Source organism: Centruroides vittatus, unplaced genomic scaffold (genome assembly GCF_030686945.1).
Source record: "Centruroides vittatus isolate TY-2023 unplaced genomic scaffold, ASM3068694v2 contig_19, whole genome shotgun sequence".
NCBI lineage: Eukaryota > Metazoa > Arthropoda > Arachnida > Scorpiones > Buthidae > Centruroides > Centruroides vittatus.
This window is the reverse complement of record NW_027121169.1, coordinates 1,289,869-1,302,316: the sequence shown is the minus strand read 5'-3', so window position 1 is coordinate 1,302,316 and position 12,448 is coordinate 1,289,869. Positions and strand designations below refer to the sequence as shown.

General features: G+C 30.2%; 1 protein-coding gene and 1 long non-coding RNA gene across 3 annotated transcripts in view; both read right to left on the bottom strand.

Annotated features, from left to right (window-relative positions):
* The window catches only part of LOC136970124 (uncharacterized), a 162,826-nt gene that overhangs the window by 118,573 nt on the left and 31,805 nt on the right, over window positions 1-12,448 (bottom strand). The gene's annotated exons all lie outside the window — the stretch shown is intronic.
* Smg6 (Smg6 nonsense mediated mRNA decay factor) overlaps window positions 1-12,448 on the bottom strand; it is a 72,132-nt gene that overhangs the window by 31,572 nt on the left and 28,112 nt on the right. The window contains exons 3-4 of the mRNA XM_067264486.1: window positions 3,139-3,255; window positions 1,409-1,598 (exon numbers count right to left, since the gene is read on the bottom strand). Coding sequence (XP_067120587.1) covers window positions 1,409-1,598; window positions 3,139-3,255 — 307 coding nt within the window. The remainder of the gene's footprint in view (window positions 1-1,408; window positions 1,599-3,138; window positions 3,256-12,448) is intronic.

The following is a 12,448-nucleotide window of genomic DNA, read 5'->3' as shown; positions in this document are numbered from 1 at the left end:
ATAAAATGCACCTTTTAAATGCCTATAAACCCACCAAACTGTAACAAATACGGCTGAAGAGGGACAGACAACTTGTCTGAAATGCATACTGTCATCATAATAAACCAGTGTCTATCCACTTCTGTGTGATTACTCTGACAATGCCAATAGTGTATGATGTTCTCCATAGAGCCAAAACTCAGTGCTCATAGTTTCATATTGTAACATAAGGACAAAAAGCAAATCACCAATAAAACTCCTATTAAAGTACATAAAATACAGCAAAACAAACACATGAAGAAACAAGTATAAAATCATTAAAGAAGAACAATTAAGAATAGTATAATATTTGTTGCAAGCCTTTTCGAAATGGTGGTAATCAAGGTGAAGTAAATGTTCAGAACTATCTCTGTTTTGTGAAATGCAGTAAAAAAAATGACCTTTGAGAGAGAGAGAGAAAATTTTAAAAAGGTTATATATATATAAATATATATATATATGCTTGAAAAATTATGAGCATTATGTAAGGAAACTTTTAATCTAAGCCAATCAGACATAGTTGTAGATGAAATTAAAGAATACCATTTTCAATGTATTGTGCATTAACAACACTATACTGCAAAGTAAAGTCACCATTATGACTAAAATTTGTTATCAGATACATCAAAACAGTGTGCAATGACAATAAAAGATAACCAATTTATATATTTACAAATTTCATTATGATGATGATGGTCATTTGCATTTGTAAAGAATTGAATTTTTATTACATTAAATTGAAATATTTTTACATTAAAATACATTGTAAACTGGCAGAGAATTGAAAATAAATAAATTATACTGATGACTTCATTACACCAGTGTTTAGACAGAGTTAGGTAGCCTAATAAATAGGATTTTAACAATTTGGAGGGTTTATCACACCAAGGCCAACCGAAAAATAGACCAGATCTTTTACAAAAAATGTCATTGTAACAAATACTGGTGTTTGTTACAGTGACATTTTATTGTATATTGTTTTCTAATATAAAATGAAGCAGTGCTGCATAGATGTATACTGACTAAATTAATCAAAAGAACTTTGAAATTAAGGAACAACAATGAAATGAGTTACCAATATTAACTTAAGAATAAATTGTTATATCATTCATAGATTTGCAAGAATTGAATAAAGATGAAAATTTCGAACAGAAAAACTCTCAATAAACCTCAGACAAGACATCATGCACATCTTTAATATTTTTAAACATTTCTGAAGAATGTTAGATTACCATTTCTAATATTGAAAGTAGTTTTACTTATTAATTTTTATTTATCCACAAGCTAAAAAGATATTTGACAATAGTTCTTTAGCTGATTAAAATACTTAATTTCAATTTAAATATTTTATATTGTCTAATAATAAATTTGATAATTTACAAATAAGTACCTCATCAACAGCATTTAATAATGTTTTCTTTGCTTCTTCTCTTTGATCAGGCTGTTCCTCCATCTGCCTTCTAAGGCCTTCAATAACTTGATAAAATACAGATTTCCATAGAGACTGTTCGACATTTTGTTCCGCACAGTAACGTGGATCGGCTAAGATTATATTTTCATATCTTAGTTGCAGTTTCCACCTGTCACATTTTAATACAAAATTAATGTAAAATAGTTTAATGTTAAATGAATTTAACACACACACACACACACACACACACACCACACACACACACACACACACACCAAGAAAATTACAACAGAAAAATCATTTGTATAATTTAATTATACAAAAAACTCTGAAAATCATATTTCCTATATTTCTCAATATATGTTGTAATTGTTATTATTTTGAACTAATATTACTCTCAATTTTATATGGTATTACCATTCCCCCCCTTTCTTGCACAGACACAATACAGTGACAGTTAATTTAAACACTGGGCAAATTTTCATCCTTTATTCGGTTGGAATGCTTTTTACATCGCGCGTTTCAGGCCTGAAATGCGCGATGTAAAAAGCATTCCAACCGAATAAAGGATGAAAATTTGCCCAGTGTTTAAATTAACTGTCACTGTATTGTGTCTGTGCAAGAAAGAAAACATAAAACACGGTTTCATCGAGATAAAATGGTATTACCATATTAATTAATTAAGATAGAAGATCATCTTCAATCTTAATTAATTGCATGGTATTACCATTCAGGTAAATTTTACAAGGATTCATTTCCATGGGTCAGCTTGAAATTTACACATTACTAGCACTTCCTTTTTTTAATTGGAGATATATACTTTTCATGTTTTAAGAGAATTTTTATATTTTTAATGACTAAGTAGCCTAAAAAGAAAAGTCAGACAATCATAGAATTTTGGATAAACAAGACCAACAGAAGAATCTTCATTTAATAATAATAATAATAAACCAATATGTAACACTTGTTTGGGTAGCTATGCTTTGACTTTAGTTGGCATAGCACTTGGCACCAGTATCAGCCAAGCATGATATTTGCAATATAATAATAATAATATTCTGATTCTTTCAACTACTAATACAGAATACATTCAACTACTAATTTTTATTTTCAAGTTTATTTTATATGTTGAAACAAACATAATAATTGGAAAATTAGTTGTATTCTTTTGAGTTTTAATTACTTTATTTTATAAATTACATATTGTTGGATTTTTTAAAATATAATTTGCAACAAAATTTAATGTGCAAGATTCAAGATTTAGTTTTGTGCCTTATAAATGCCTGTTTTTTATTATTGTATACTCCTACCAAGCTCTGAGATGCTATCAAATAAACATTTAGAAATGAACCTGGAAGATTAATGACAGACAAAATATAATGCCAACATCCTTCTATTTCAATAATTAAGAATTTGAAAAGCCAATTACTTATTGCTTAATTTTAGTTCCATATGCAGAAATATGGAAGATTCTTTTTTCCTTTCTTATACTATTAAGTCTTAAACTAGCATTCATGAAAGCAATTTTGATCTTATATTTCTTCAATAAAAATCTGACATTCGGACAAAGTGCGTATTTTGTTTTTCTGATCATTCCTTTATTGTTTTTCTATTTTAAAAAAACCACAGATCACCAATTTCCAAATGATTAGACAAAATTTCAAATACTTTTTTTATATATGAATAATCACTTACTAATTAACACGTACCTGCACTGTCCAATAGCTTGCATGTCTGCATTTTTTATTCCATGACTCAGTAGCGAAGATAAGTCTCTCTCGAGTATCCAGATTTCTTGCAGATTCTTTTTTACAAGAGGTTTCATCCTATTAAATACATTTATACAAAATTATACAATTAAGTCTTTGTATAAATATTAATTTCAGTTCATTCAACAAATATCAAATTCTGTTAGTAAATTAAATAAAAAAGTCAGCAACAAATTGTGTAACTTTTCTGGTGAAAAATATTTCTAAGACACATTAGCCCAAAGTTAAAAACTGTGCATGGCACCATCTGTTATGACATGTTATTAAAATTAATTTTTACATTATTAATTATTATAAAAAGGCTCATTTTTCAGGGTAGAGACACATTTCAAAAAATAGTATAAATGCTAATAAGAAGAAAGATTTTCATTAAATCTGATTTCATTTGAGATATAACACACAACCCCTGTGACCTTTGACTACCAAACTTTAATAGCATCAATGCCATTTGTCACTAATCAAGGCAGTTTGTAAACAACATTTATTTAATTTTAATTATTATTGTCTGGACACCCAACTCTCCTGGTGGTCTGTCTGGAATGTCCAGAGCCTGCTTGGTGTGTATGTGTGTGTGTGCATCTCCCAAATTTTTTCAGTGAAGTCAAAACATCAAAACATTCCAGATGCGAGAAAGTCAGTAAGCAACCTTCCTAAGCTGTGCATATGGTTGTGCTGTATTGGCATGCCTGATGTTCAAAGATCTCAAAATACTTCTAAAGTTTTTAAAGAAAGATATTCAGGTAGCACTTTTAAGGAAATCTAGATCTTGCATGCAATCAGACCACAACTGTAATCATTTACACACCTGCCTGAAACATAAGCTGTATGCAGAGTTTTAAAGTAATTAAACAATTCTATCTGAGCACCAAACCTTTTTTGTCGATGAATGTATAATTCAAACAACATTACTAGTAATATCAATTTATGACATTAAGTCTAAGGGAAGTACAATAGCTCAATTAACAATTTTCCAAGAACTGATTCGATCATGAAAACAAGATTTACATACTCCAGAATCAAATGAAAAAATACATTTTTATGGAATTCTTTATTTAATCATAAAACTCAAAATAGCTATTACTAATTATTAACAGTAGATAGACTTTATTCATAAAGACAAATGCAGAGAATAACTTCTAAAGGATTTGAACAAATACAAGTCCTAAGTGTTCATAGAATACCCACAAAGTTGAAAGTAATTTTAAGTGACTCAATTTTAAGATTCTGACTCAAATCTTGATATCAACTTAAACTTATACCAAAATACAAGAGCTTCCCTGCTCACAAACTTTCAGACTTAGGAACAATTTGACCATGCATTTAAAATTTAAATTTTGTGCAGATTCTGAAGTTCTCTTGCCACTCTTGGGATGGCATTGAAGTCAGTCTTTGACCAGTAATAAATAATTAATGTAAAGTTATTTCTATTATTGTCATATTTCGTTTTCACATGAATTCTGAGGCTTCGCCACAGCTCACGAGGTATCATTCAAGCTGGTAACATTGGAGTAACAGCATTTTTTGTTATTGTTTATATTTTTATAAACTTTTATGATTAGTACTTCAAAAATGTGTCCAAAACATAAAAGCAAATCTATTAGTGGAGATAAATACAAGAAGTGTTGCTCAATTACTATGGAAACTAAACTAGACATTATAAAACTATCTATGTTAGGTGAAAAACTGAAACACCTGCTACTTTGCAGTAGCAAATGTGTAAAGAAGCATAATATATTCTATTAAGTACATTGTAAGATCAAAAACTAACTATAAATTGTTATTCTGTGTACAAATGTACTCGCTAAGTTAGTTTTTGACTTACAACAAAATGTTGGAAACCTAACCTCTTCATTAGTAGGGGAACACCTGTATAGAGTAACAAGTAATCTTATGACTCACTTGGTTAGTAAATGTCTTATAGTGCCATTTGCTATTATTAATTCAAACTGAACTTTTATGAGAGTTGGTGTAGAAAACTTAAAAACTAAGGAACTGGACTCAGAAATTTAATAACTGAAAAGCCAGAGTAGCAGTTAGAATTGACAGTTTTGTTTAACAACTCCACAGTTCTAAGTACAAATGGGGAAAAATGTAAAATGAATGTTGCTGAAATAATTTTGAAAGAACAAAAATTAAAAAAATCTATTTTAATTTTTAAAAATAAGATTTTAAATTATATCATACATAAATAATTTGCTTAACTTTCCTGGCAACAACACTGAAAACTGAGTATGGTACCACCATTAATATATTTTGTTTAAAAAATGTTTATATTTTGAATTACAGTAGAGCGTCGATAAGTGGAACGTCGGTAAGTGGAATGGCCGGAAAGTGGAACGATTTTCAGTCGGACTGTGTCGTGCTGAATCGAATGTTTTTGATACTAAATTTACTTCTAAAGTATAATTTTCATGTTTTTTTTTATATTCTTTAATATATTTATTTTGTTTGTACAAAATGCAGAAATAATTTTTAACGATACAATAGCCTCGATGATTATTATAAAAATTTTCGTTAGGCTTAAAATCGACAAAAATTCAACACAAAGCGACACGCAACGGAGAAAAATTCAACAGGAAGCGATACGCAACGGAGAAAAATTTGAACATCGGACAGGTTAATGTATTTTTTCGTACAAAGTCGGAAACTGGAACAAATTATTAACTGGAAGGACCCCAGTCCTCAATTGGTTCCACTTATCGACGCTCTACTGTATTATAAAAATCTTAATTTCAAGGATAGAGATGAGCTTTATATATCTCCCCACTCCTCAACCTTTAACCATCAAAATTTAATAGTATTAATCCCTCTAACACACAAACCTCTCTGTAAAATTTCAGAAATCTTCAACAAAAGGTGCAGGAGTTATTAAGCGGATGAACAAAATCACGCCCCACACAAACATTCATACATACAGAAACACCCAACTATTTTGCATTTCAACGTTTCAACATTTCCAAGACCAAAAATGTAAAAAATCTTGGGGGTCATTTTTTTGACCAATCACCATACTTTCCCTCTGTTATATATAACAGTGCCAGGAAAGTAAAAAGCTTGTAATTCAAACAGATACACCTATACAATTCTAACAAAAACTGATGGACAATCACTCACTAATTCTCCAAATAAAATGTTTAATACCTAATTATTTTCAGTATTTTTCAAATTTATTCTAATACTTTTAAAACACTAAAAGTAAAAGAAAAGTTAACATACATCCATCATACCATACTATGCATTATAATATAAACTTGCATTGATTTTCGATTTAACTTAACAAACTAAATATTTTATACATAATAGCTTATAGAATTCCTGAAATAGAATATTCTACAATGATTGAATATATTGAAGTATTTTATTCAATTATCTGTATAGGGTAATAAATCATTATTATAACAAATATGCAAATATTTATATCTGTAGCATACAATCTGATATACAGGAAAGATTAATGAATACTTACAAAGATAATTAGATAAATTCAAGCCTGCCTTTTTACTCTAAGATACATTTGTTCTCATAATCAAATGTATTCTATTTAAATTTTGTTTTTTGAATTTTATGTAACATTTTATAACCTGATGGCTGTTAAACAGGGCGTTGGAGCAGAGCTGGAGCAGGAGGGGCAATGGATTTTTACTCGGAGCAGGAGCGGAGCTGGAGCATAGAAATTTGTAGTGCTCTGCTGTTCCAATATATATATATATATATATGTTGTTGCTCAAAAGCCGTTAATGTGTACGTTACCTAGCTAATCTCCAGATTAACTAGGGTGATCTGTTAAAGTTTCGAAAACTGTTCCATTTCTCAAATTACTTAGGTAATGTGCAGATGATCTAGGTAATCTGCATATTACCTACTAAGCACTCTGTATAAGGCCTTTGCCGGAACAACAGCAATGTTTCTGTACGCTTAAATTAACATAATGTTACTTATTTAATTTTCAACATCTAAAGAATCACAAAATATATGATAAAATTGTGCTTACTTATTAGTGCAATCTAAAGATTGGTGACACTTTGAGTTACATAGCAATTTGTTTTTGCGACAAATGTGGTACATTTAGATTTGCAATCACATTTTCTGAAACTCTGCCTAGTACCAAGGTATTGTTTTATTGCTGTTTGACGTAAAGATATTTGTACAGTAGAGACATCTTCTTTTGTTAAAAATATCTCTTTACAAACACTAAATTCAGATTTTGCATACAATTGTTTTAAAATACCCATTTTAGTACCAAGTTTATAAAAGCCATCCTCGGTTTTACTAAGAACCACAGCTAAAATTGAGCATGCATCAGTTTTTGCTCTGTCTTCTTCGGGAAGTAGTAGGGAAAGGAAATGAGAGAAACAAACTTTTGAACTTTAATGATACAAAAGCCATTAATGTGCAGATTACCTAGGTAAAATGCAGAAAACTCTTGATTCTGCACGTTAACGGATCAACCTAGTTAATCTGGAGATTAGCTAGGTAATGTACACATTAACGGCTTTCAAGCTTTAGTGGTAACATATATACATACTGGCTCAAATATTAAATATATATAGGCTATATATATATTTAATATTTGAGCCAGTGAGAATGGAAGTGGCATAAATCATAAAATTTAAAAATTGAGTTAAGTCAACATTTGAAATCCTCTGACATAGTTGTTTTGTTTAGAATGAAAGTGGCTTTAGTCATTAGTACAGAAATTCACCACTAGGAGCAGCACTAATATTCATTTCTTACATTTGATTTTTCAATAACAATTTTAACAAACCATTAAATATTATATTAAATTAAATTTCCCCAATTAGCCATAAAGTGACTTATGCTACTTTCATTTGCACTTGCTCATTTTATAATTTGCATTTTGCATTGTTAAGTTTACAACACTGATATTATTTAACGTGTGGCAAACTTGTCAAACGACACAAAACCTCGCAATTTTTATGTGTGCTTGGTCGTGAGTGTGACAGTCATTCGTTTCTGTTTGCAATCAGTTTGTTATGATCATATATCGTAATTTGTTTGTAGAGGTAAAATTATTATTATGTGGTAATTTTGTAAGCACGAATGTTTATATGTGTTATTTCTCAATTAATAACACTTAAATATTTGATTATTTAAAGCCATGGCGTCAAACCAAAATTTAAAACCGTCACTTGTGATAGACAGTCGATTTACAGAAGAAGAGCTTAAAGAAATATTCATATTTAAATACGATAACAGGAAGAAGAAATGAGTTACATGCAAGATGGAACACATTGTAAATGGCAAATCAATACAATGCAATTTCAAGGCAAGTGGAACTAGTGTGTTGGAAAAGCTCAATCTTTGGCAGCATGTAAAATGTAGTCATCCTGAAATTACAAAGGGTTAGTTAAAAGGAAGGATCAAAAAGACCGCTGCAAGAAGAAATTGTAATCACAAAAATTTTACCATTGCTCTTTCATGTCATAAGAAATGAAGAACTGATCAACCAAAAATTGATACATATTTTACATCATTGAAGATTACAATCACTATGAATAGTAATACTTTCCACGAGGGACCAGTTGAGATGGTTAGTATGAGTACAATACCTCACACTACATTCAGTATTTGTGTAGATCAGCGGTTCCGAACCAGTGTCCCACAAGAGCTAAAATATGGTCTGCGAAAGATTTAAAACTTTGATTCGTTTTAAATTATTATTCCCACATTGATACAAACTGAATTTAATTTTTACTAAAAATGTTATGTTTTCTATTATAATAGTACTGTTAAAGCATGTTACTCTTGAGTTTAATGATTACTTATGTTAAAAGTTTTGATTAAAGTTTATTTTTAGATTGACAGAGTTTATTTTTCTTAACCTTGTGGTCCCTGCTAACAACAATGAAATCAAAGTGATCTCTGGTCAGAAAAGGTTGGGAACTGCTAGTGTAGATAATGCAGCAAACATGACATGTGCCGTAAATAAACTTTGCGATCATGAAAATATTTCCCAGGATAAAAGATGAAACAACTGAAGACATTGAAGAAATGAATGTAGACATTTTGCAACAGTGGGTTAAAGATCCTTCTCTAATATTGCCAGTGTGGATTAATGATAATATGAAAATTCGAGTAATGAGGTGTGGAATTCACACTCTTCAACTGGCCATTTGGGATTGATTAAAGAATGAACAAATAATAAAAATATTAGGGAAAATTCAACCAATTGTGGTAAAATTACGAATACCAACAATACGTAATGTTTTGCTGAAAATGTATGGTAAAACTCAATCCCTAGATACAGTAACAAGATGGGGTTCTACATATGCCATGCTTGATTGTCTTCTTTTTTTTTCAAATTCTACTGCGACCAAGTAGCTGCTGCTGGAACAAAAGACCTAGAACTTAGCAGAGCAGAATGGGACAAAGTAAAAGATATCAGAGCTGTTTTAGAAAAACCAAATATTTCGACAATTGGCCTTCAAGCTGCTGATCTTACTCTGGGGATGTTTATGAAAGAATTTGGAGGATATGTTGCATTAGGAATTCTGTCCTCCATGAAAAAGTGAAAAGAAAACCTTTTCCAAAATACACATTTTTTTGCTGGAGTGTGTGTTGATTCTAGGTATAGAATGTTATTAAGTGCGACAGAAAAACTAAAAGCAAGAGAAAGTCTTTCAGACATTCAACGGCAAATAAAAAGGCAAATACTAATTGATTTGGCTGAAGAGCCAGCAATTGTTAAGTTGTCACAGTCAACTTGTAATATAATAAATATAGATTCAGAAGACAATGATTTTTAAAAAGAATTGGATAGAAGAGAAAACAGTCATCAAATTTCCACTATACATAATAAAGATGACAACAAAATAGACAAACATATTGAGAAAGACTGCAATGCAATAGAGGATGTGGGAGATTAAAGATGAATGTATTCGAAGCAATTGACCATTATCAGAAAAAGCATGCAGACTCACTTCAAGCAAGTGTTGAGGATCTATTTTCCAGATTAAGATTAATTTTAAGTGATAATAGGCAGTCAATGAAGAACGATTTGCTGTCTGTCACTTTATTAAAATCAACAAATAAATTTTAGGTTGTATGATGATTTTTTTAATAATAAATAAATTAGTTGTAAATAAACAAGTTTTTTTTATATGTACAGTACTTATATATCAAAGAAAAAATTAATGTAATTCTTATAAGAATATTTTAACCGGAGCATGGAGCAGAGCTGGAGCAAATACTTTGATGCCGGAGTGAAGCTGGAGCAAAGTAACTCAAAAAAAAAAAAAAAAAAAAAGGTTGCACCAAAGACCTGCTGTTAAAGACAGTTGAAAATGTTTGTTCTTATAATAAATCAGTTCCTTTTAACTGGATTACAAGTATTAGTTTATGCTTTTATTGTAATCTCATCCAGTTTCATAGTATACTTAATATATTTATGTAAAAATGTATTTTAAAAATGCATCATATTTTTAAAAAATAATCTTAAAATTGAACATACACTTGATATAAAATTACATAAGCAATACTAAAACAACTGTCTTTAGCATTAAAAATTTTTTTACAAAGATAAAATATGTATGCAAGTACTTTTGATAGAGCATTACCATCTTTATCAGGCAAAAAATTTTTGTAGAATGGAATATCAAATTTTTTTTCATAAATTCTTAACACTCTTTTTGTCAATTTTCAAAAAACTGATTAAATGTAAAGGAACACAATAACATAGCACAAGTTTTTAAATATCAGAAAAGCAATAAGAACAATAGTTTTCTGTAAAAACTATAAAAATCAAAAACAATAAATTTTAAATACAAACTGGATGACAACACCATAGCACAAACTAAGTTTTTAGTAATTTAAAGAGAGTCACTCACAGTTCTGGTAGATCAAAGGTTGATCTATTACATAAGTCCAAAGTTGTTATATATAAAGATTCTCAAATAAATATGATTCCCTGGTCCATGCAAAGTTTCAATAATGATGCTTCTGACCTTAATGGAATATAATTATGCCTTATTGGTAGGTTCCATAGAAAATCTATTTCATATAATGTCATCTTGGTGTTCCATGAGACAGTTAACAAGTTTTCTGAAAGTGGCTCCCTTGTAATACAGGGTGTCCGAGAAAGATCTTTATCATTCTAAACATTAATAATAAAAATACTAACAGGTGAAATGAAATGCAGTTTGCTACAAAAGAATGAAGACATCTGAGAGTTTTTTCTGGTATCAATTGTCTGAGGTAGATGGATTGATTGGTCGTTGAGGACCCATATCTTGGCCTTCGCGTTCGCCCGACATAACTCCACTGGATTTCTTTTTTTGGGTTATGTTAAAGACAGGGTTTATCAAACACCTGTTTCTGATATATCCATTTTAAAGGAAAGGATACAATTAGCAATCCTCACTGTTACATTGCAAATGTTAAAAAACACTTGGAGGGAAATCGAGCAGACTCGCCATTGTTCATGCTACTGTACTAACGGAGCTCACACACTGTATGTGAATTGTATCCTTTCCTTTAAAACGGATATATCAGAAACAGATGTTTGATAAACCCTGTCTTTAACTTAACCCAAAAAAAAAAAGAAATCCAGTGGAGTTTTGTCGAGCAATTGCAGAGGCCAAGATATGGATCCTCCATGACCAATCAATCCATCTACCTCAGACAATTGATACCAGAAAAAAAACTCTTAGATGTCTTTATTCTTTTGCAGCATACTGCATTTCATTTCACCTGTTAGTATTTTTATTATTAATGTTTAGAATGATAAAGATCTTTCTCGGACACTCTGTATGTTGCAAAGGAATCATACAAACACCAGATCTTTCCTATCTCTGTCATTAGAAAAAATTCTGCACAAGGATAACTGCAGTTTAATGAGCAGTTTCTGAAACATCTCTTTTTAGTGTATAAAGCTGGTAGCCAGAAGAGTGATCTTTGGAGTAAAGAATTGATATAGTTAAAACTAGCACAAGAGTATCCTGCTCTGATCACTGCTATAGCAACAAACTATAGTTCCTTATATACCAAAAGCTGAGAAGAGAGATATAACCACTGCATGAATATTTTATTTTTATTAAAGTTTTAATGCTGAGTTGTTCTTGTATTACATTAAAAAAATAATCTACAGCTTTTTGTTGTTGGCTGGAGTATTAAGTGGAAAAAGTTGGTTCATATTAGTGCAATTGCAGATTAGCAAGTGTTGCATTTTTTTCACTGTAATAAATCAATGGTTACAAAATAAGTAAAGCCAAAAAACTTCCAGGAACACATG